General features: G+C 37.8%; 1 protein-coding gene across 3 annotated transcripts in view; it reads left to right on the forward strand.

Moving 5' to 3' along the window:
• Positions 1-20,791, forward strand: part of LOC143247040 (GPN-loop GTPase 2) — a 38,422-nt gene that overhangs the window by 7,803 nt on the left and 9,828 nt on the right. For all 3 annotated transcript variants that reach the window (XM_076494354.1, XM_076494355.1, XM_076494356.1), the window contains exon 3: positions 8,425-8,587. In XM_076494354.1, coding sequence (XP_076350469.1) covers positions 8,425-8,587 — 163 coding nt within the window. The remainder of the gene's footprint in view (positions 1-8,424; positions 8,588-20,791) is intronic.

The following is a 20,791-nucleotide window of genomic DNA, read 5'->3' on the forward strand; positions in this document are numbered from 1 at the left end:
GAAGGACCCTTTTGTGGACATGTGGGGGGGGGTCTACATTGAAACCTGTGATAACTTCAAACAGACCAGTTTTTTTCAAGTTTATCTTACTCTCACAACTGTTTTGAAGTATCTGTCTTCATCCAACTTTTGTTTAAAGCCTATCAGCAATTTGAGGGTGAGTTAGGAATTCTGTTGGTGTCTACCTTGACAAGATTGTCTTCTTTAGGTCTTTATTTGGTGTTCTGGCTCATTTGTTGTTGAGATTTATTGGGCAGAAGTTTTTTTGTTAGAAGGTGTTTGAATCCCAACCTATAGCCTCAGAGTGAACCATTCACTCTGAACCATTGAAATCACAATCAGATGTATATTACATAATGTTGGGGTCCAATTACCTCAGTCACCAGTATAGGATGTAGATACCATGACTCCTTAATTCCAACAAAGTACCAGTGTTGGATATACTCAACAAATGGTGTGGACATTGTATCTGATGCTGGTGTTTAGGTATACTTCTCACGAAACCCTGGCATTGCTGCAGTGTCCTTGTTTGGCATTGTAGTAAGTCCCCTTGTAGGGCCTCTTGGTAGGTGTAGTCGGTGGGCACTGAAATATTCTTTTTCTTATTATGGATTCTCCAAATAAAAACTTAAATGAAATAGTGAAAAAACAGTTTACAAGTAAATGACCACGTCTTAACAATTCTGAGCAACAGTCTTCAACATCTGTAACACCTGTACCTCATTTTCTTATAATACATTCTCCTTCAGACAAACCTATAGGGCAGATGTTTCCCTTTTTCATTCAGAAGGGTCTAGGGGGACTTGCTGGCTCTCCAAAGTCATTAAAGAAGCTATGCTCTGGTGACATATTGGTGGAAACACCCACATCTCAACACAGTGAACTTCTCTTGCATTCAAAAGCAATTGGGGATATACCTATTGAGGTTATGCCTCATGCTACTTTGAATTCATAATGAGTAATTATTGTTGAGAGGGATTTGAAGAACATCCCTGAGTCAGAGATTCTTGCTGGTTTCTCCACTCAAGGAGTCTCTGCAGTGAGGTGTATTTCCACAAGCAAAGATGGAATTACGATGCTGACCAATGTCCTTATTCTGACATTTACATCACCACGTCCATCAAGGCAGGTTACACTAATTGCAGGGTATGGACGTAATTCCAAACCCTCTCAGATGTTTCCAGTGTCAGCAGTTCAGTCACCCGAAGACTTCATGTTGTGGTTCCTTGACGTGTGCTTGTTGCTGTGGCAAGAACCATGATGTCTATGAGTGTGAAATGGACTCTCATTGTGTCAATTGAATGGCTCTCACTCATCCTTCTTTCATTCTTGCCCTAAATGGTTGGAAGAAAAACAGGTGCAGCATTTGAAAACAATTCAAAACATTACTTAACCTGAGGCTCGAAAGTTGCTGTCCCCTACTTCTTCTCAGACGCATGCTGTTGTACTTTGTTACACTACTACAGGGAGAGTGCAGACAGATCTCTCTGTGCCTTCAAAAGAATAGTTCTCAAACCAAAAGAAAAGTCTTTTGACCTCCATGGTTAAAAAAGTTGATGAATCAACTTCAACATCCATCTCTGTACCTAACGTGTGTTCCAGCAAATCCTAAGATCTACTTCTTTTGGTTCTGGATACAGGCATTTCCTTGGGTACATCTTCTTCCATCTCAAGATGTAAAACGATCATTCATTCACATTTTCATTTGTTGGAATTCTCTTCCAACAGCAAAGACCTGTCGAATTGACCCAGAGCAGGATCCATGGAGGTTGACAGACCTCCCTCGAATAAAGACAATAAAGAAAAGAGATGCCTTAAACAGAGGGCTCTCCACCCAATTTGCCTACACATAAATGAAAATGGCCACCTTGATAGAATGGAACTGTCGAGGTTTACTTTCTAACCTGGATGACATCAAAGCACTGATTGCTTCCCACCATCCTGTATGTCTTTTCTTACAGGAAACATTTCTGAAACCTGCCAATACTTTCACCTTTCAGCAGTTTTATTTGCACAGAAATGACAGGCTGTGTGATGGACAATTGCATGGAGGGGTGGCAATGTTGGTTGATGAGCATGTACCCACCTTGTCTTTGGCACTTGACACACACTTGGAGGCCGTAGCCATCTGTGTTTCCTGGGGTTGTACCATCACTGTTAGTTCTCTCTACCTGTTGTCTGGAGAGACCTATGATCAACTAGACCTGGATACTCTCATTGAACAGTTGCTATCTCCCTTTTTAATTCTGGGGACTTTAATGGACATTATTCCCTCTGGGAAAGTGCTGACGTTGATGGGAGGGGCCGTTCCATAGAGCATTTGCTCTTTAATCACAACCTTTCTCTTTTCAGTAGTGGTTCTAATACTTATTTTCATGCACCTAATCAGTCCTTTACTACTATTATCTCTCAGTTTGCTCCCCTTCACTATTCTCCCACTTTTTATGGAGGGTTGACAATAACTCATGAGGCAGTGATCATTTTCCTATAATTTTGAGAGAAACTGGCTGTAATTGATGCTACCTAACCTGCAAGTCCCATTAGAAGCTGAATCAAGCAAATTGGCCCTCTTTCACTACTCTCACAGAACTTGATCCTGCCATTGTCTGTAAGCAATGACTGTGTGGCAGTAGTAGCTGACTGTATTATACAGGCAGGTGCCCAATGTATTCCTGAAATCTCGACATGTTTTCCACGATATCCTTGTTCGTGGTTAAATCCTGTCTGCCACATGGTATGGAAGGCTCAAAAACTGGTCTGGGATGCTTTTCATGGGTATCCCACAGTCTCTCACTGCATTGCTTTCCAGCAGGCCTGTGCACATGTTTGATGGGTAAGATGTCAAAGCCAGAATAACTCTTGGATTAAATTCACAACCAGCATATTTTCTACCACTAGTTCCAAAATCATATGGGACAAGATTTGAAAGGTCAGTGGGCAATATAATTCTGTCCGTCTCTCAATCTTGCTCTCTGATGGCCAGGAAGTAGCTGATATCTGAAGCATCATCAATACTCTAGGTGAAAGCTTTTGCTGTGTATCTAGCACTTCTGCTTCTTCTTTTATCTTCTTAGCCATCAAGACTGGGGCAGAGCGATCACTTCTTTCCTTTCGAGCTGATTGTCTCTATGACTGTAATCATCCCTTTACACTGGTGGAACTCAAACTGGCCCTTCATTGTTCTTGCAGTACATCAGTTGTACCTGATGATGTACACTGTGAAATGCTGTGCCCTCTATATCCTGCTTCTCTTGCTATTCTTCTGATTGTTTTTAATGGGATTTGGCAGGAGAATGTTTTTTCCTGATGTCTAGTGCCAGGCTATTGTCCTACCATTCTCTAAGCCTGGGAAGAATCCCAAGATTCCTTCAAACTGTTGTCTAGTTGGGTTGCTTTGACGAGCTGTCTCTGTAAGACCTCAGAGAGGATGGTTAGTGCTCATAATGTTTGGGTCCTTGAATCAAACAACCTCCTCTCACCCGCCCAGTGTGGATTCTAATGACAGCTCTCCACCATGGACCACCTGATTCACTTGAAACATCAATTAGAGAAGCCTTTCTCAAATGACAATATCTTGTATCAATTTTCTTTGACATTGAGAAAGCTTATGATACAACATGGAGGTGTGGCATTTTGCAAGACCTCCATATATATGTCTGACATGGCCATTTGCCCATTTTTGTTAACAAATTTTTAATGGACAGGCGATTCCAGGTTCAAGTGGGTTCGACACTTTTCCATTCTTTTCTACAGGAACTTGTAGTCCCTTAAGGCTGTTTTGAATGTCACACTTTTCAGTGTAAAGATTAATGCCATCACTGAATGACTTCCTCTTACTGTTGCAAACAGGCTCTGTGTTGACAACTTTCACATCTCAAGTCTGTCGTCGAACATGAGGTATATTGAGTGGCAGCTACAGACTGTGCTCAATCATTTACTGAACTGGACCACAGCAAACAGCTTTAACTTCTCTCTCTAAAACTGTTTGATGCCAATGGGGTATTCACCCTAATTCTGAACTCTATATCTGTGAAGTTGTGCTGCCTGTGGTCCCTGATACAAAGTTCTTGGGGCTTATCTTTGACTGCAAGCTGACCCATATACCACACATCAAACAGCTACGGGTCAAATGTACAAGAGCACTGAACATCCTCTATGTCCTCTTTTCCACCACTTGGGGAGCTGATTATTGTTCTATGCTAAAGATATATCGTACTCTTTTCCGATTGGAACTCGACTATGGATCACTGGTCTTCGGCTCTGCCAGGACCTCGGCTTTAAAGATGCTGGACCTCATTCATCATTGAGGCTGGTGTTTTCAGGCTTATTCATGGGAGGTTGCTGTCTCTTCAACATTTCTTATCATTAAATTTGTCATATCTCCATGTCTTTAGCTGCTCATCTTTGACATCTGTTAGAAGAAATTATTCAGGCGAGAATGCAGATTACTCTCTATTCCTTTGCTTTTCTTTATCCATGTTATCAAGCTGTGTGTGTCTTTTTCAGGTGGATATTGACTCCATGTAGTGATTGTACACGTGTGTTCATCTTTGACTTGGGTATGTCTTTTTACAACAATTATCTTTTTGCTTTTTGAGTGCCCTCTTTTACTGATTCAATTAGGGTCTTCCTCTGTGTACAGTGTAGCCTGGTCAAGTGTGATTGTACTCTCTATACTAGTAGTTATAATGTTCAATGTAGAGAGTAGAGATGGGGTGCTTTGCAAGAACAGTAGTGGCACATTTCTAGGTATCTATAAGTTTAACTTAGTGGTGGACTGCCCTCTTGGGTTATTATGAGTAAATAAAAAGTAGATTTCTGCCAATCCTTGCAAACCCTATGACTGCATAAATTTGAGATGGTCTGCATTTCAAAACAGGGAATTTTGGACACCCATTGCACTTTCTCCAATGTGACATTCTTCCAAAATCCCTACTGCATTTACTATTCCCCTTTTTTCCAAGTGAAGCACAAGAGTCCTTATCACTTACCAGTACTGGTCACTGGGGTTGTGGACCAAAGAAACTTCCTCCTCAGTGTGAAAAAGAAAGTCCTTTCAATACAACCAGTGAGATGAGGACAAAGCTGGATTCTCTTTTTTCTCCTGGATGCTTATTCCCATGTGAAACAACTGTAGATGGGAGCAGGACCAGCCTACATGTGATCCTCCTCATTATACCATATTCAGGATGACACTGACCTGTTCCAATGGTTGAATGAGGTATAGGAGAATCTTGTTAATTCTGGATGCAGGAGATTTCCTTCCCTGATCCTGTGGTTGAATTTGAAGGACTTTGTCTGCCTCATAATACCAGTGACAAGATGTAAGTATACTGTTCTTACAGCTGAGCAAATGTTTTACCTCCTCCTATTAAGTGTGGGTGCATGATGTATTTTCCCTACATTTACATTCAGGTGAGTTTTATGATTTCTGCTCTTAATACCAGTTGCAGGTATTGCTTTGTTGTTGTGGTGGAGTTGAGGCAACAGCATGATCCATTAATGGCAGGTTTAGTTTTTTTATTATTTTTTTTAAGGTGATTTTGGGGGTTTGTCTGGTTTCATTCAACTTCTAACTTCCTCTTTGTAGTTATAGTTGCTTGATACATGGCACTTTGCTTAGCTATAATTAAGGCTGGTATTTATATGCCAGACAGTCCATATGCCCTAGGCACAATTTTTATGGTACTCTAATTATGATTTTGTAAAGATTCAGTCATTTGCTGGGAAATGAACAACTAAATTAGTTGGAGATACTGATGAAACATGGAAAACTCTTAAAAATAAATTCTTAAATATTTAAGATCACATGGAAAGAAAAGGATGGCTACAAGTAAAAATCCAAGTTGGCTTTTGAAGTGTATAAAAGATAAAATTAAAGAAAAGCATTATAAATGTAAGATGTGTAAACTGATTGTAATGATGAGACATTTGGATGGTTATAGAAGATGAAAATAGTTGGTGGAATGGGAAATTAGGAAATGAAAGACATATGGAAAAAGCTCATCTAGGAATGTACAAATTAATAGTAAAGACTTTTTAAAATCCATTAAGAGAAACAAAATGTCAGGATAAGAGAAGGGTATTTGAGAAATGTTGCTGAAAGGGTAATGTTTTATTTCAGAAGTGCTGGGCTATTAAATTCTGAGTTATTCTTGTTTAGTTTTTACTAATAAAGATTTAAACAATATTCATATTCCTGAACAGAAAGAAAATACAGAAGTGTAAGAAATGGGTCAAATATTATTTGTCTAAGAGATTAGAAAGATTTTAAGGATTGGATATATAATCTACTTGCTCCTATTTTCTGCAACTCTGAATAATGGGCAGGTGCTAGAAGATTGGAAGTCTGGTTAATGTTACTTCTCTTTTTAAGGGAATTGATGAAAATTGTCATTGTAATAATATGCCTATTAGTCTTGCATCAGTTGTGGGAAAAGTTTTTGAAAGCTGATTAAAGAGGTTCTGCAAAGTTGTTTAACAAAGTTTAAAATTGTGTTTGATAGCCAGCATGGCTTCACTCAGGGAAAATCTTTTTATGCTTTTGACATTATTTAAAGTGGTTACAGCTTGGGTATGTGAGGGTACAAATGTGTGTTTAATATATCTAGATTTTCAGAAAGCATTTTACTAGGTACTATGTAAAAGGCTTTTTAAAATTAATTTTGTAGATGTGGTGGATAAGTTGCCTAATTGGATTGAAAACTGGCTAGATGGAAGAAGGCAAAGAGTTGTTATGAGTTCAGTCAAACTGAATTCATGCCACGTGTGGGGAACTGAGAGTCAGTGCTATAATCTTTGCTGTTTTTGATTTTACATTAGTGACATAAATGAAAAAATGATCAACAGATTATTTTAACTTACTGATTATGTTAAGGTCCTGGGTATTGCTTGATGTGAAGAGAATACTACTGCTCTACAAAAGAATTTGGATTATTTGATGGGTTGGACAGATAAATGACAGATGGGTTTTAATTATAATAAATATAAGATAATGTATGTGAGGTATTACAATTTGAAATATGAGTATAATTTTGATGTTATGGAAGAAAAAAGGTTTGGGTGTTCTGGTTAATGAATCTTTTAAGCCATCGAAGTAGTATACTCTTCCTAGTGGTAGGGCAAATAGGATTATAGGTCATATCTAAAGAAATATTAAATACAAGTCAAAAGAGGATGTAATTCTGTTGTATAGGCCACTGGTTAGGCCATATTTGGTGTACTGCATTCTGTATTGGGCTCCATACCTTAGAAGAGACATTGAATTTTTGGAAGGAGTTAAGAGAAGAACAACTACTGGGATGGTACCTGGGATGGAAAAATTGCCATACTAGGCAGTTGAATTTAATGATGAGTCTAGTATGACTATGGAACACAAGAATAAATTTTGACAGGGAAGAGGTCATCTTCAGTTAAGACAACTCTATTTTTGTAACAGGGTAGTTGCCATTTTGAATAGGTTGAATTCAGAAGTGATAGTTGGAGTTAATTTAAACGAGGTTAAGAAAAACCTTGATTAATATTTGAATGCTGTCTTTGAGTTCTTTGGTGTTTACTTGAAAGAACCAAAAGATACATATTTGTACATTAATGCTAATTTTTTCCATGTGTCTTAATTTATTCATTTTGGAATCAAAATCAGACTTATGTAAAAGTGGCTCCCATATACCACTGCCCTAGATGCTTTTCATTCAGTTGGGTTAGACACTGAGAGACAAAAGACTCTCTGAAACACAATTTACATGTGCAGTGTAAAACTGTAAAAGTTAGTGTAAAAGCTGAAAACAATCAATCTATCTAAGAAGTTATGGTATTGAACAAAAGCTCTCTCAAACAGTGATTTATGGGTATCAAGTGATAGTTCTAAATTTTATGTCTCTTATGTTGAATCTAGAATGAATAAGGAGGAGTGTGGAAAAAAATGTTATTGGTGTGTGTGTCTTAGGACTGTGTTACATGCTACTATACATTCTAAGTTAAACCATCTTTTTTTTTTAAATTTGCTATGGTGTATCAGGATATTAATGACTGATTTTTACTTGATAGTAAGTTAGTTTACGTGTAATTTACAATATCATTCTATGTGTATGTGTCAGCAATGTAAAAGTAAAAAAAAGTTTTTAGAAACACATTTAAATTAAATTATTGATGTAAGTATTGTTTTTGTTTTTTTACATAAATAATTTATAAGGTTAACTATTACAGTTTCTTTTTTGTTTCTTCACTTTATTGTTTTGATAGTAATTGATCTTGTGATTTCTGGAACACAACGAAATGTCTCTCATTTTTACAAAATTAGGATGGCTTGTTTTTCATTAAAGTTGTCTGCAAAAATATAGTATTAGCCTGAAATATTCAGCATTAAAACTGCTACTTATCCTGTTATTGTGATTTCACTTTTTTGTGCTTAAAAAATGTTAACAGGTTGAGCTCTACACTCATCATCGTTCCATTCAAAACATAGTAAAAAAGTTGCAGGAGGCTGACTTACAATTGGCTGCTGTTCATCTAGTGGACTCTCATTACTGCAGTGATCCAGGGAAGTTCATAGCTGTAGCACTAACATCACTTTCCACAATGCTTTGGAGTATGTATTAGAGTAATCATGTGGATGCATGATGTTAATGTAGTAGCTTTAAGATGAAAATAATTTCTGAAAAATGTTTGAAGTACACGTGTTAGGTAAAAAGTTTGATATGTATTTGTTATTCATATAACATTACTAAATATATATAGTATTTTTGGTGAAGATATATCAAGATATGCATTATCCTGATGGCCAGTCCATCCCCCAATTTTGTTTTTAAGCGAAATTTTAAACAAGTATTTCTGTCAGCTACGATGGTCTATTAATAGCCAAATATGTTTCATTAGGAAAATTTCAAGTGCTCTAAATGTGTTTGACATCAGGCAAATCAACCTATATTTGGAATTTTGGTCTGGCATGGCCAAGTGTGTTAAGGCGTGCGACTCGTAATCTGAAGGTCGCGGGTTTGTATCCCCGTCGCGCCAAACATGCTCGCCCTCCCAGCCGTGGGGGCATTATAATGTGACGGTCAATCTCACTATTCGTTGGTAAAAGAGTAGCCCAAGAGTTGGCGGTGGGTGGTGATGACTAGCTGCCTTCCCTCTAGTCTTACACTGCTAAATTAGGGACGGCTAGCACAGATAGCCCTCGAGTAGCTTTGTGCGAAATTCCAAAACAAACAAACAAACAATTTGGAATTTTACTTAATACTTGCATGACATACAAAATGGTACTAATAATCTAATTTCCTTGGTCATATTATCAGAGCAGCACTGCCATTGTCTGCACAGAAATTCTTGAATGCTTTATACACTGAATAGACTAAATACTATAAAGTATTAGTCAGGACCACAGGTGGAGGGAATCGTGTTTTTCAGAGTGCATGAAGCACAGAGTTGTGTATTGAAGTATAAAAGTTCAGTCACTAATCAGGAATTTTGACAAAATTCTAAATATTCAAGGTTCATCAGATGGCATTCAAGCTGTGTCACATTTATTTATCTTTTACTTAACAGAAATCATTTGATAACATTTAAATAGTAAACATACAACAAATGGGAACATCAGTCTTTTAAGTTATATAATACCCATTACATAAACAGAAGCTGCATTAAAAAACAACACCAGAATGTTATAAATCCATGTATTAGAACAGATCATAAGTGAAGTACAGGAGACCAGTTTGAGCTGATGCATTTTTAAGTAAAATGTATGAAATGCCTAATACACAGGAAGGTCCATATTTATCTTGTTACTCAAGTACTGCTAGTACAATGTTATGCTTTCTTTTTTAATGATAATATCTGTTATCTGTTCATTTGACTGACACCTTTATCTAAGCTGTATATTTAATTTATCAACAATGTTCTTAAAAATAAATGAGACTGATAATTACACACTTAAATATAACTTGGTTATATTTGAAGGTCTGTATTTATTTACTAATTGAACTGTTATTGGTAATCTTTCCTGTTTTGTTGTGTAATTATTATTATGTTTATTAGGTATATTTACTTAACATTTTTGCGTTAAATAGACTATAGACGTCAACCTGATTGAAGTAATAACTATTAAGTAAAGAAGTTTTGATTGAGTTAGCTGCAATTTTTATGATTGGATGCAATAGAGTGTTGTTGAAATGCGAGTTCACTGTATGTAGCTATACGAGGATTCCACATTGCATAAATATATGTACATAAACAGCTTTCTTATTTAAAATATAAAACCATAATCACTAGTTTGTATAACATATTTTTAAAGAACATGAATATCTTGTTTTATTTATATGGATTATGTGTCATATTTTTATTTTTTAATCAGTTATAAATTAGTAGTTATGGTGACATCAGTAAAGTATGCAAATTAGGACTATAAAAGTATCAAACCTTTATTTGTTGATATGTTCTGAATCTTCAAAGGTCAAAACGTACCCTATGAAACATATTTATTTCAAGTCACACTTTAGTTCTATTCTGATAAGTTTCTATTCTCTACCCATCAAAGCACTGGTGTAAATTTTAATTCACCTACTCCAGCCCTTATACCTCCACCATATTGCCTGTAGCAAATAAAATCTTTTGATTCTCTCCACCTTCACCAATGTGTCCTGATCTTAGCTCTCCATTATTACTTCTTATACACTTATTTACATTTTTCTCGATGGTAGTGTGTTACAGTGATGGGTTTATGCACTTGCTCTGGCTTTCTCGTGCTTATTGCTGTGATTTATTTTTGACATATCTTATTGCACTTTGAGTTTAATGTGTATCCTCATTCTTCATTTGGCAGTCACCATTCAGAAGCTTCAAGCCTGTCTTTTACACCATCTGTTGCACGATGTCAGGGATTGACTGCTTGAGAAACATCTCTGTTCCCTTCAGCATTTTTTGTTGTTCATCACAGTGTAAATGGTTTACTAATCATCAGTTGTCTCTCAGACATAGTTTTAATCCTTCTCATCCCACTGTAGTAGATGTTTCTTGATTTCATTTCACTGTATAAAGGCAGCTTTATATGATACTTTTATTTTTTGTGGAAGATGTAAAGTTTATAATTCCCTTGTTTTGTTGTTACTTTTGAAATCTTTTTAGGTTATCTGCCCTCAACATGTTTTTCAGATTTTTAACTTTGATATTATGGTGGTTTTTCATGTTTTATCTTGTTGTCATGCTCCATATATCACCTTGCACTCAAGACTTATTTTATTCTTTTTTTGGCTAGCAGATGCCTACATTTGAATGTGTATGCGATTCATGCTCATAGGACACTTTACCATTCTTGATAAGTTCTTTCTTCCCAAAACTGGAGTAACAGAGACTTCTTCAGGTCTTATCTCATAAATTCTTCATATCTTGATGTTCCAGGCAGATCGTCGCATTGCCTGCTGGAAAAGATTGTACAGGCTGGTGTGTGGACCACTCCTAAACCTTTATATCTCATTATTTCCAAGCCTTGAAAGTTTTTTCTTTGGAAGGTTTTTGGTGTCCACAATTTTTTATTATTCTTTCCCCAGTTAGTTTATCAGACAGGTGAGTGACATAATTTTTTTGTGTGCTCACTTATGTTCTTTTTCAGGGACACTTTCATCATTTTCATTTGGATTCTACTCTGTGGCAGGTTTTGCCTGGTCAGATATGTTTATTTTCAAATCTCCACTTACTACAAGTAGACCAATAACCAAATTTTTTAATGTTAGCAATGAGCTCTGTTGTGATGGGGTGCTCTATAAGACTGTCTTGTGTACCTCTTGGGTGATAAACAGTTATAATACTATGAATGATAAATTAGTGGTCTGCTATTCACTTACTATTGCATTGTCTCTGGAGCATGGTTTTGTGAAATTCCTCAACATGAATATCCCATTTTTCTTAGTGGAAGGTTGGAGTCCTTACTGCTCCCAATTACTGGTAATTGGAGTTGTGGACAAAGATCTGTTCTTCCTTAGTGATGATAAAACACATTATTCCACTCAAGGAGAATAGGAAAAAGCTGTGTGCTCCCTTTTCAATAACTGTAGATCGTCTTCCCAGATATATGATAGGAGCCAGGTCCAGTATGTGTGGAAGTTTCTCATAATTCTGACTCTTCACTGTATGGTTGCATTGTGTGTGGCCCTTTTTTTTGGTCATTATCTCCATTTTGAGGATTATGGAATAGGGAGTTCTACTCCTCATAATTCTGCATGCTGAGCATCTATTCTTGTGGTGTTTGTTGAACTTACTTTCTTTCACATCCTATTCATAATTTGAAGGACAGAATTGTTATTTTGCCTTTCAGGTCAGGGCATTAGGGTTACTATTCATAATGTTAGCTCCCTCGGTGTGGATTCCTGTACATGGTGAGGGGACCTCCCAGGGAAGGTTCTGTTCTGTCTGGTTACCTTCTCTGGGATCTAAACATCCACCCACGTGTTTGCCATGCCTGGTGACCCATGAAGGGGAGGAGAAGATCCTGGTGGTTGAGGGTTCCAACCCTAACACACCACTTTGGCCTTGAATTCCTGTAGACGGGCAGCCTTTGGGTGGGCCCCCCCTTTGGTCAATAGGCTGGTCCACTTGGGCTAGAGTCAACCAAGTACCAGTCTTGGAAGTTCTCAACGGGTGTTGTGGACATTATGCCTGATGCTGGTGTTTAGGTATAGTGCTCACGAAACCCTGGCGTTGCTGCATTGTCCTTGCATGACTTTGTAGTGCATCCCCTTGTAGGGCTTCATGGTGGGTTGGGTCAGTGGGTACTGAAATTTTTCTTTTTTCCTATGGATCCTCCTTCAAAAAATTTAAATAAAATAGTGAAAAAACAGTCAATGGGTAAGCGACCACATCTTGAAGTCTTTGAACAGCAATCTTCAACATCTGTAACATCTTTTTTATTCAGAAAAGACTAGAGGGACTTGCTGGCTCTCCAAAGTCAGTAAAGAAGCTTTGATCTGGAGACATATTGGTTGAAACATCCACATCCCAACACAGTGAACTCCTCTTGAATTCAAAGGCAATTGGGGATATACCTCATGTTACTTTGAATTCATCACAAGGAGTTATTGTTGAGAGGGATTTGAAGAACATCCTTGAGTCAGAGATTCTCGCCGGTCTCTCCACTCAAGGAGTTTCTGCAGTGAGGCGCATCTCCACTCACAAAGATGGAGTTACATTGGCAACAAATACCCTAGTTTTGACATTTACTTCATCACGTGCACCTGCCACCATCAAGGCAGGTTATCTCATTTGTAGGGTATGGCCATATATTCCAAACCCTCTCCGATGTTTCCAATGTCAGAGATTCGGCTCTTCACTCAAAGACATCATGTCTTGGTTCCCTGACATGTGGTCGTTGTGGGGGCAAGGACCAAGATGCTTATGAATGTAACATGGACCCACATTGTGTCAACTGCAATGGTTTTCACCCCTCCTACTTTTGTTTTTGCCCAAAATGGTTGGAGGAAAAAGAGGTGCAGTGTTTGAAAACTACACATAACATTAGTTATCCTGAAGCTTGGAAATTGCTGCCCACCACTCCATCTCGGACATATGCTGCTGCACTTCATTCCACAACTACAGTGGGAGTGCAGACAGATCTCCCTGTGCCTCCAAGAGAATCGTTTTCAAAACAAATGAAAAGCCTTTTGACCTCCATGGTTAAAAAGGTTGATGAATCGACTTCCACACCCATCTCTGTTCCTCCCATACGTTCCAACAAATTTCAAGATCCATATCCTTTGGTTTCAAATACAGGCATTTCTTCTGATACATTTTTTTCTCCCACCCCAAGAGGCAAAACAATCATTCGTTCACATCCTCAGTCACTGGAATCCCCTTCCAATAACAAAGACCTGCCCACTCGACCCAGGGCAGGATCCATGGAGGTTGATAGACCTCCTCAGACTAAGGACAGTAAGGAAAAAGATGTGGTCGTAAACAGAAGGGTTCTCCAGCCACTTCACCTACCCGTCATTAAAAATGGCCACTTTGATACAATGGAACTGTCGAGGCTTACGTTATAATCTGGATGATATCAAAACACTGATTGCTTCCTACCATCCTGTTTGTCTTTCCTTACAAGAAACATTTCTCAAACCTGCTGATACAGTCACCATTCGGCAGTTTTCTCTGTACAGAAATGACAGGCTGTGTGATGGACGAGTACATGGAGGGGTGGCACTATTGGTTGATCAGCATGTGCCCACCCTGTCTTTGTCACTCAACACACCCTTGGAGGCCATAGCCATCAGTGTTTCCTTGGGTCATACCATCACTGTTTGTTCTCTCTACATGTACCCTGGAGAGACATATGATGAATCAGACCTTGATGCTCTCATTGAACAGTTGTCGTCTCCATTTATAATACTGGGGGACTTTAATGGACATCATCCCCTCTTGGGAAGTGTTGTTATTGATGGGAGGGGTTGCTCTGTAGAGCGTATGCTCTCTGATCACAATCTTTCTCTTTTCAATACTAGTTCTTCCATTTATTTTCATGCACCTAGTCAGTCCTTTACTGCTATTGATCTCTCGGTTCGCTCCCCTTCATTATTCTCCTATATTTCATGGAGAGTTGACAGTAATCCACTAGGCAGTGATCATTTTCCTATCCTTTTCAGAGAGACTGGCCGTGGTCGATGCCACCCTACCCACATGCCCCTGTGGAAGCTGGATCAGGCAGACTGGTCCACTTTCAGTGCTCTCGCAGAACTTGATCCTGCCATCATAAATCAGCCATCAATAGAGGACTGTGTGGCAGCGGTAACTGGCTGTATTATACAAACAGCTGCTCAGTATATTACTAAAACCTTGACACGTTTTCCACAATATCCTCGTCCGTGGTGGAATCCTGCTTGCCACTTAGCACGGGAAGCTCAAAAACGGGCGTGGGATACTTTTCGTACATATCCCACACTTTCAAGCAGCGTCGCTTTCCAACGGGCCTGTGTACATGCAAGGTGGGTAAGACGTCAAAACCAGAAGGAATCTTAGATTAAGTTCACAACTAGCATATCTTCTACCACCAGTTCCAAGATCATATGGGACAGGATTCGAAAGGTTAATGGGTACTACAGTTCTGTCCCCCTCTCGATCTTACTCTCTGGTCAGGAGGTGGCTGATGTCCTGAGCATCGCTGATACTCAGGTGAAAGCTTTTGTCGGGTATCTAGCACTTCTGCTTGTTCCTTCACATTCTTGTCCATCAAGACTCGGGCAGAGCATTCACCTCTTTCCTTTCGAACTGACTGTTTCTTTGACTCTGATTGTCCCTTTACACTGGTGAAACTGAAAATGACCCTTCATCGGTCTGCCAGTACATCTGTTGGACCTGATGATGTTCATTATGACATGCTGCCCATCTATCTCTTGCTTCTCTTGATGTCCTGATTGTCTTTAACCAGATCTGGCAGGAGAATGTTTTTCCTGATGCCTGGTGCCAGGTTATTATTTTACCTTTCTCTAAGCCAGGGAAAGATCCCAAGATTCCTTCAAACTACCGTTCAATTTCTTTGACGAGCTGTCTCTTTAAGACCTAAGAAAGGATAGTTAATGCTCGTCTTGTTTGGTTCCTCAAATCAAACAACCTCCTCTCGCCCACCCATTGTGGGTTCTGATGACAGTACTCCACCACAGACCACCTAATTCGTCTTGAAACATCAATCAGAGAAGCCTTTCTCAAACGCCAACATCTTGTATCAATATTCTTTGACATTGAGAAGGCTTATGACACAACATGAAGGTATGGTGTTTTGAGAGACCTCCATACATATGGGTTACGTGGCCATTTACCCATGTTTATTAAAAATTTTTTAATGGACAGGAGATTCCAAGTTTGTGTGGGTTTGACACTTTCCCGTTCGTTTGTACAGTAACTTGGAGTCCCTCAAGGCTGTGTTTTGAGTGTCACACTTTTCAGTGTAAAGATAAATGCCATCACTGAACAACTCCCTCTCACTATTGCGAATGGGCTGTATCTTGATGACTTTCACCTCTCATGTCAGTCGTCGAACATGAGATATATTGAGCGGCAACTACAAACTGCCCTCAATCGTGTACTGAAGTGGACTATGGTGAACGGCTTTAATTTCTCTCTCTCTAAAACTGTATGCATGCACTTTTGCCGCTAACGGGGTATTCACCCTGATTCTGAACTTCGTATTGGTGAAGTTTTGCTGCCAGTGGTCCCGGAGACCAAATTCTTGTGGCTTATCTTTGACCGTAAGCTGACCTTTATACCACACTTAAAGCAGCTTCGGGTCAAATGCACAAGAGCACTGAACATCCTCTGTGTCCTCTCTTCTACCAGTTGGGGAGCAGATTGATGTTCAATGATAAAGGAATATCGTGCTCTTATTCGATCAAAACTCGACTATGGATCAATGGTCTATGGCTCTGCCAGATCCTCGACCTTAAAGATGCTGGATCCCATTCATCACCAAGGACTTTGACTCTGCACTGGGGCTTTCCGTACCTCTCCAGTTCAAAGCTTATACGTTGAATCTCATGAACCTTCTCTGCACCTTTGCCGTTTGCAACTATCTTTACAATATTCTTCAAAACTTCATTCCTTAACAAAGCATCCCACCTGGGGATGTGTTTTCCTTCCTCGGTGGGCCTTACTTTTTCAGAACAGACAATCTGCCATTGCTCCGTTTGGCCTTCGCATCCGGGCGCAATTGGATGAATTGGGTCTGTCCTTGGATAACATTGCAGAATCCACAGGTTAGCCCATCTCACCATGGCTTATTACAGCCCCCAAATGTGACCTTTTTTTCAGTTATCTGAAAAAGGCAAATACTCCAGATTGGAATTACTGTCTTTTATTTAATGAACATCTTTCAAACAATCCATCCGTTCCCATTTATACAGATGGTTCCAAATGAGGTAATTCAGTGGGCTCTGCTATGGTTTACTGTGGTTTGGTAGTTGCGCACAGAATCCCCTCTACAGCTTCTGTGTTCACTGCTGAACTGTATGCCATATCTCTTGCCCTGGATCATATTGAAGCTGAGCAGTACTGCACTATTTATATTGACTCGCTTAGTTCTATACTGGCCCTGGAATTGCTGCATGTTAGCTCATTCCCTGTTCTCGCTGATATTCAAAATTGACTGACCCATTTCTCATTACCTGCTACTTCTATCCAGTTTTTCTGGATACCAGGCCATGTTGGTATTCGCAGGAACGAGCTTGCAGACACGGGAGCTAAATCTATCTGCTCCGGCACTATCACCACTGTGCCTATTCTGTACATGGACTATGGTCTTGTATTCAAGGCTCGGCTCCGTTCCAGCTGTCAGTCCACTTGGAGTGAGCAATGAGACAAGAAGCTTTTTCAAATAAAACCCTATATTGGGCTTTGGCCATCTAGCTTCCGTAAAGTTCGGAAGGAGAAAGTTGTTCTAACTAGACTACCCATTGGTCACAGTTTTTTAACTCATTGTTTTCTTTTATCTGGAACTGATGCACCAGTGTGTAGTTTGTATAACAGTCAAATCACTATCAGCCACATTTTACTTTCTTGCCATCTTTACAATTCTCAACAATGGCAATATTTTAAACATGTTTTTTCCCAAGGTTTATCTGTAACATTGGGCAGTGTTATTGGTGATGGTGACACTGTCCACCTTGATAAACTTTTTAGTTTTTTAATGGCCATTAATCTTTTTAATCTCATTTAAGTGTTGCATATTTATTCATTACAACTTTTTCATTGTGGTTCTTTTTTACAGTTTTATTTTCTCTCATTCAATTTGACATTGGAAAATGGCCAGAACATTATATAACTCGACACCAGGACTGGAAAGGCCAACTTCAGGTGACTAACACTGCTGTTTGAACTACCCGTTAGTCGTCCTGGCGAGTTGTTATTACACTTTTGCTGCATGTCATTTAACACTTTTATTACTTTACCTTTTAGTACTGGCCATAATGACACATAACCTGGAACCAGGACTTTAAAGACCAACTTTAGGTGACTGACGGTGATTCTTATACTTACCTGTTAGTCTTCCTGACGGGTTATGATCATTACCATTCTGCTACAGGAAGTCCTTTACAACTTTGTAGACTGAATGCCAACATTGGTTTTACGCCATTTTCTGTTTCAATTGCTGTTTTGTTTTTACCTTCATTTACTTTTACAAATTTTACTCCATTTACTTTACTTTTACCTTTTTACTGAACATTTGGCTATTCATTATTACGATTTTGCTATGTGTTTTTTAAAACTTCTATTATTTTACATTTTGATAATGGCTGCTATGACACACAACCCGGAACCAGGACTGGAAAGGCCAACTTCAGGTGACTGACGGTGGTTCTTGAACTTATCTGTTAATCTTCCTGACAGTTTATGATAATTACCATTATGCTACAGAAAGTCCTTTACAACTTCTCTTACTGTAGTTTCTCTCTTAACATTGTAAACTAGGTGTCAACATATTTTTATACTTTTTCTTTTTTTCAATGATGTTTTGTTTTACCTTATTTTCCTTTTATGTATTTTACTGCATTTACTTTATTTTTACCTTTTTACCAGACGTTTGGCACAGATAGCCTAGCTGCTTTGTGCCATAAAACACTAAATCATTCAATCAATCATAATTTTAGGTAACTTGTTTCTTCAGGCTGAGATAAGACATTGCAGATACAGTAATTACGAGTTTAGGCTGGGGCAAGTGTTTTAGTGTTGCTTATTTTTTCTTTGTAATTTTGGAAGCTTGACATGCAACATTCTGTAACTTTGAGGCTGAGTTACAATAATATTGCATCACTAAACAAGACCCAAATACATAGTGGTCCTCCTGTCCTAGCCACTACACCTTGGATCTGGATTTGGGTCTACAGCCTTGTAATTTCAATATTTAGACATGGGATCTAGTCTGCCTGATTGGGGTGTGAATGATTTCATGTTTTTTTGTTTATTTTTTTCCCTGAAAATGTTAGGATTTGCCTCTGTGATTTGTTAGCTTTTACCGCCCAAGAATTAGATTTAATGTTGTGTGGGTGAAGAGCATCCCTGTTCCAGAAATAGTGTGGATCCTACTAGTGTAATATTATTATATCTCATTTCTTGCACATATGTTTTCTACAAAGGCACTTTTTGTGTGGAACTTTCTCTCCACTAGCCCCTCCACCTTTTCAGCATGGAATTTTAGCTAAGATAAATGTGTTTTGGAAGTTAACACTTTTCTATACCAAACATATATACTTCATAATATTTACCTCCTTCCCTTCCTTCCAATGATAATAACAATTATATATCTGCTCATTTGGACTGTCTTGAAAAGTGAATAAAAAGTAATAATGGAGATGTTACATGTATGGTATGGTGGCACATTGTTGTAAATGGAGAGAATCAGAAGATTTAACTTGCTGTGGGCAATATAGTGTGGTATAAAGGCTTAGCAACAGAGGTAAGATTCACACCAATCAAATGGGCAGAAAAGAGAAACATTTGCTTGGATAAAGCTAAAGGGAGAGAAGTGGAAAATAGTATTTGAAATAAATTTTCTGTGTAGGAATGGAATTAAATAAGTAACTTTTGTCAAAGATATTTATACTACCTATAAATGGGCGTGATGAGGATTTACTTTCACATAAAAATATTTGTGTATTAGTTTTACTTTGCCGTATTTGTTAAGCATTAGTGTTTTGGCAAAGTGGTAAATAATGTGTGTGAGCCCTCATTATGCTGTATCGGTGTAGTTTAGCTGGAAATTTGGATAGTATTCTAAAAATCATTAGAGCGACATTTTCATTTTGTATTGTTTAAGAATTTAAATACTGGTATTGTTGTTTCTTGTTAATACTCAGAATTTTACCTACTGTTCCTTCACATTAAAAAATAAATTTGAATAATAAAATTTGATGGAAGTTTAATTAATGTAGGTTGTTTATATTTCACTTTTTTCATAAGAATAAATATTTATCATGGGTTTTAACTCAAAGTATTTAAGAACATTCATTCATTTTCCATTTATTATTGGATATTTTCAGGTTCAGTATAATAATGGATGTATTATAATGTTTCCTTATGTGGGTGTCATGGTGTGAAAGATTTGAATTTTGTTACTAGCTCAGATTTTGAACCTTAACATAGTAATATCTATTTATGTGAAGTTGGTAACACTAGTCTTGATATATATAGATTGCAATTAACAATTTATACAGTATTAAAATCTTCATTAAGTTTGTTTAGTTCAGAAAGGAAAGTTTAATTTCTGGTTTACATGCATATGTTTAAACATGTTCCATAGATATGGGTTTTATATAGGTTTGTACTTCGGTTAGTAATTTTCTCTTTTATCATTGAAAGAATTAGCTGAATAATGGTCTTATAAATATTAAACCTGAATGTTATACAGCTTGTAGTTTTAAAAGGAAAGGTTGCATGTTAACTTTTAGAAATTTCAAATCTAAATTTTTTACCCCTTAAAACAAATATAAAAATGATTTTTAATTTTCATTTCTAGTTGCTAAGTCATTGATAGTGGTAGATACTTGTATTGAATTTTGTTGTAAACTTATTTTGACAGTGTATATTTATATTCTGACAGTTTTATTCTTTTTGGAAGAGTTTTGTTTCATTTTCATGGTTAATTATTAATTTATTTTTTGATTTTCATGAATAACAGTAAAATGAAATAATATTTACAAACAAACAGTTTAACTTTCTGTTAGTAAATTCTATGACAAGTTTGTCCTACAAATTAATAGATAGTGTCCTGAAAAGAAAGTTATATTTATTGGTGACAGGTGTGAATCTGTAGAAGTTGAACAAACCT

This window comes from Tachypleus tridentatus, chromosome 3 (genome assembly GCF_004210375.1).
Source record: "Tachypleus tridentatus isolate NWPU-2018 chromosome 3, ASM421037v1, whole genome shotgun sequence".
NCBI lineage: Eukaryota > Metazoa > Arthropoda > Merostomata > Xiphosura > Limulidae > Tachypleus > Tachypleus tridentatus.